The 5,000-nt window shown below is 38.6% G+C and overlaps 1 protein-coding gene across 1 annotated transcript in view; it reads left to right on the plus strand.

Annotated features, from left to right (window-relative positions):
* The first annotated feature begins 4,436 nt into the window (after nt 1-4,436).
* The window catches only part of LOC125044627, a 31,922-nt gene continuing 31,358 nt past the window's right edge, over nt 4,437-5,000 (plus strand). Inside the window, exons 1-2 of the mRNA XM_047641395.1 lie at nt 4,437-4,470; nt 4,610-4,670. Coding sequence (XP_047497351.1) covers nt 4,437-4,470; nt 4,610-4,670 — 95 coding nt within the window. The remainder of the gene's footprint in view (nt 4,471-4,609; nt 4,671-5,000) is intronic.

Below are 5,000 nucleotides of genomic sequence, written 5' to 3' on the forward strand. Positions count from 1 at the left end.
TCCTCCCTCCTTCCTCCCTCCCTTCCTTTAACAGAATCAAAAATAATAATAATAATAATAATAATAATAATAATAATGTCAATATTAAGAATAAATAACTGAATAAATAAATGAAATAAATATATGATCCTTTGCAACCTAAAGCAACAGGAAGTCTCTCAACATCCGGGGATTTAAAGCGAGCCAACCGTGACGCAGACAGTGAAGAGGGGGGTAGGGGGGGTGGGGGGGGAGTGACGTCCTGAGGAGATAACAAGTCCGGAACATGTTTCTCTTGAGGAGCTGGGCCTGGCCTCTGGCGGAGCAGCTTCGCTTTGTGCTTGTACAATTGCCGGGTTTGATTGTTTGTGTTTGTGCAGTCTTGTGTTTTTTTGTTTTTTTTTTTGTTTGCATTTCTGAGGTTATTGATATTGTTTATTTTGTTGGTGTTTGGGTTGTTAATTTGAATTGGGGAGATATTCACTCTCATTCATACGTTAATAAGTGTGTATGTATGTATGTGTGTATATATATATAATATATATATATATATACACACACACACACACACATACACACACACACACACACACACACACACACACACACTACACACACACACACACATATATATATATATATGTATATATTATATATATGTCATATATATATATATAATATATATGTATATATATGTATATATATGTACATATACATATACGTACATATACATATATATATACATTTACATATACATATAAATATACATATACATATACATATACACACACACTAACACACACAGATAAACATATATATATATATATATATATATATATATATATATATATATATATATATACATATACTTGTACATATACATATTATGAATATGCTTGAAACAAAACTATCCAAAGAGAAACGAAAGCGCCATTAACAACAGAATGCAAATAGCGTTATCATGTTCCCATTTCAGTCAAGCAAATGTCCCTATGCGTGCATGATGCAAGCAACAATGCAGGACAAAGCGAGGGGGATTTGGATTAAAGTTGCCGGAAAGGAATTGTGTAAAAGTCGGAAACGCATAAAAAAAGAAAAAAAAAATGGGGGAAATGTTACTTTTTTTTTTTTTAATAAGGTAGGCCTATGTCTATTTATGTTTAGAGTTGTTATTATGTGAATATTTGTTTGTTGTTACTGTTGTTATTGTTCTTTCTTATGTTAACAATAACAACAATAAGGATAATGATGATAATGATAATAATAATAATAATAATAATGATAATAATAATAATAATGATAATACTGATAATGATAAAATAATCATGATAATAATGATAATAACAATGCTCATAGAAACACTATCATTATAATATTACTTATTCCTATCACTAATATTATAATTATTACGATCATCATTATTGTTATCATTATTATTCTCGTTATTATCATCATTATCGCTATTAACGCTATCATTGTTATTAACCTATCCAGCGTTAATACATTTTTGTCGTAATTGTTTTGAAGAAAAATAACTCGTTCACAAAATATATATCTCATTACAGTAATGTTACAATAGAAAAGAGAAACAATACAAACTTATGCAAAGACAACAATGAAAGTTGTGCATTAAAGAAATTACTTCCAGAAACTATTCTTTGAAAGAAATTAAAATTTTGATCATACAGTATTGAGACCTCGATGCCGTGTCATTGCGTTATGGAATGTGTGTGTGTATTTGTTTATGTGTGTGTATTTGTTTATGTGTTTGTGTATTTGTTTATGTGTGTGTGTGTTTGTGTGTGTGTGTGTTTGTTTATGTGTGTATGTGTTTGTTGTGTGTGCGTGTGTGTGTGTATGTGTGGGTGGGTGGGTGTATTTGTTTATATATGTTTGTGTGTGTTTGTTTATGTGTGTGTGTGCGTGTGTTTGTTTATTTGTGTGCGTGTGTGTATTTGTTTATGTGTGTGTGTATGTATGTGTGTGTGTGTGTGTGTGTGAGTGTGAGTGTGTGTATATGCATATATATCTATATATTTTGTGTGTATGTGTATATACACACACATACATATACATATACACAGCGTATGTATGTGTGTGTATATATATATATATGTACGTATGTATGTATGTATGTATGTATGTATGTGTGTGCGAAAGCCGTTGATTTCGTAAATTGTATGCCTTTCTTCTTTCAGTAACGCGCTAGCAATATATATATATATATATATATATATATATATATATATATTTTTTTTTTTTTTTTTTTTTTTTTTTTTTTTTTTTTTTTCAGTATACCTGTCTCTCACGTGAATTACTTAGCGACCGTATTTCCTAATTAGATTTTGCTGAGAACTGTTCTCTCGCTATTATTTTTTCCTGTCTCTAGTAATAAAAAAAGAACTGCCAATATTTTTTTTTCCCATATCTAAATCCTTTTCTTTCTTTTCTTAATTTTTATTACCCTTAAACGCCGATCGCAATTGTTATGAGATATATGCAAATCATGTATTTTATTTCAACCCTGTGATATATGGTTGTTAAAGCGTAAAATACGGATATACGCATATCTTTTTTTGTCAAGTCTAAATACGCATACAATTCCGTAAGTTCTAGACCGCATATACGCATGTGGTATACCATATATACGCATATGGTCTGGTGAGGCTATATACGCATACGCATATAATTCGTCAGGTTCTAGATCGAATATACGCATCGGGTTCATGAAATCTAAACTGTATATACGCATAAGGTTCGGTAATTCTATACTACGCATAAGGTTCGGTAATTCTATACTGCGTATACGCATACCGAACGTATAGCGTATGACACGATACGCATATCGTTCGTTAAGAGTACATCGCATATACGCATAGGGTTCGGTAATTCACTACCGCATGTACGCACATCGTTCGTAAAGCGTACACCACGCACCTCAGCCCTCATACGGAGGCCGCGCTAAGCAGGGTCCTCTCAGCACGTAGCGAACGTTGCGTGCCGATTATACGCACCTCCGGCAGCTAGTATGGGTTACATGCTAACCACGTTCTGTTTTTTTTTTTTTTTTTCTCTCTCTCTCTCTACCTCCCTCACTCCCTCACTCTCTTTCTGTCTCCTTCTCTCTCTCTCTCTCTCTCTCTCTCTCTCTCTCTCTCTCTCTCTCTCTCTCTCTCTCTCTCTCTCTCTCTCTCTCTCTCTCTCTCTTCTTTTTTCTTTTCGTTTTTCGTTTTTTTTTCTCTCGTACTCTTCTCTCGCCTTCCTACACGCGGTCCGGGCATGCTAGCGATGGCGAGATTCTACTCAAGGTGTAAACTGGCGTCCGTTTTTCTCTCTCTCTCTCTCTCTCTCTCTCTTTTTATGGAGATTTTGTTTTCATTGTGTTTTTGTTTCTTCCTTTTCTTCTCCGTGTGTCTTGTGTCTCGGTTTATTCATCTTCCAGTTTTCAGGCAAGTGTGAGGACTGTTATTATTATATTTATTTATTTATTTATTTACTTTTAATCAATGGGAGGCCTAAGGCAAGTGTGAGGATTGTCTTTATTTTATTTTTATTATTTTTTAAAAATCGGTGAGAGGCATAAGTTAAATGTGAGGATCGTCTTTATTTTACTTCATTTTTTTAATGGACGAGAGGAGGCATATACACCCGGCAATCACGGCACGAATTGGTTCCCGAGGCGATTCGAACAAATTGGCGGGTGACGCCGAGGAGCCGCCGCCGCGCTCGCACGAAAGCTAAACAGGTGTCTGTCAGTCTCGTAACCGGATCAGGTGGATTTCGCGACGCCCTGGGGGTCAGCCATTCCCGCATTCCCCGGTTCATAACGCACCGATTCGGTCGCAGAATCCGGAGCGGAGTCAACCGGACGACGGAAGGAGGCGCAACGAAAATAAAAACGTACCAAATGGTCACGTAGGTAAGTCCACTGGCAAGGCGATGCCTCGGGGGATCTGTCTTGGGCTCCGAGTAGTCAAGGTCTCTCTCTCTCCCTCTCTCTCTCTCTCTCTCTCGCCTCTAACCCCTCTACCGCGTCGCTTTTTTTATTTATTTTTTATTTTTTTCTACTTCTGCGCTGCCTCTCTTCCGATTATTTTCCCTTCTCCCGCATTCGTAAAAGAATTCCCCGAGATCAAGTATATATTAAGCAGAGGGACAGAGAGGCGTCCCATCTCGCAGCCGAGAGGGACGCGGAGAGAGAAGGAGAAACATCGTACTGGGCGCGTGGCAGGCCGGTCGAGTCACGTCAGGAGTGGACGAGGCCCTTTTGAAAAGCCCTCCCTCGCTGGCGTCGTCTCGGGAGGCCGTGTCATCGCCTCGCCACGACCGAGGGACTAAGGACTCGACAAAGAGTCAACCCTTTTATAACGCACGTCTCGGAATACCTCTCCCAACCCTTAATTTCGCCCTCCCCCGTTGGTGAGGATCGCCGTCGTACGCCTGGCAGCCTGCCCGGCATGACTGCAATGCGAGGGTCGTCGTACAGCACAGGTATCCTACACTCCTGTAGTGCAGAGAGACTATCCTTCTTGCTTCCCCCCCATTAATATCCTGCGCTCGATGTGCCCCAATTAAAGAGTCCTCTGGCGAATTATAATGCGACAGTTGTCTCGTGTGTGCCCCCGAGTAGGCGTCGCCGAGATTTATAGCATCGGGTCGTGTGATAGAGTGGCGCTGTCAAAGTGCGACAGGTGATGGGCTCGTTGGTGTAGGATCACTTAAGTGCAGGGCAGGTGATCATGGCGAGGATCAGTGAAGGGAGCGGTGTGGTGGAGGTGCTGTGAAAAAGAGGGTTGTGGGGGAAGGGGAAATGATGTGTTTGGAAGTGCATGGCGTCGTGTTCAAGAAGTGTGGAGTGCTGTAAGGTGAGTATTAGGTAACGGCGGAACAAAATAAGTCTTGCTCTGTTGTTTTTTGTGTTTTTTTTCTGTGTACTAAAAAAAAAAAAAAATGTTTGATTGTCACGTGGTTCTGTAAACTGGTAGTCCTTTGTATTTTTTATCGGATCATTTCTTATCTAT

Source organism: Penaeus chinensis, chromosome 36 (genome assembly GCF_019202785.1).
Source record: "Penaeus chinensis breed Huanghai No. 1 chromosome 36, ASM1920278v2, whole genome shotgun sequence".
Classification (NCBI taxonomy): domain Eukaryota; kingdom Metazoa; phylum Arthropoda; class Malacostraca; order Decapoda; family Penaeidae; genus Penaeus; species Penaeus chinensis.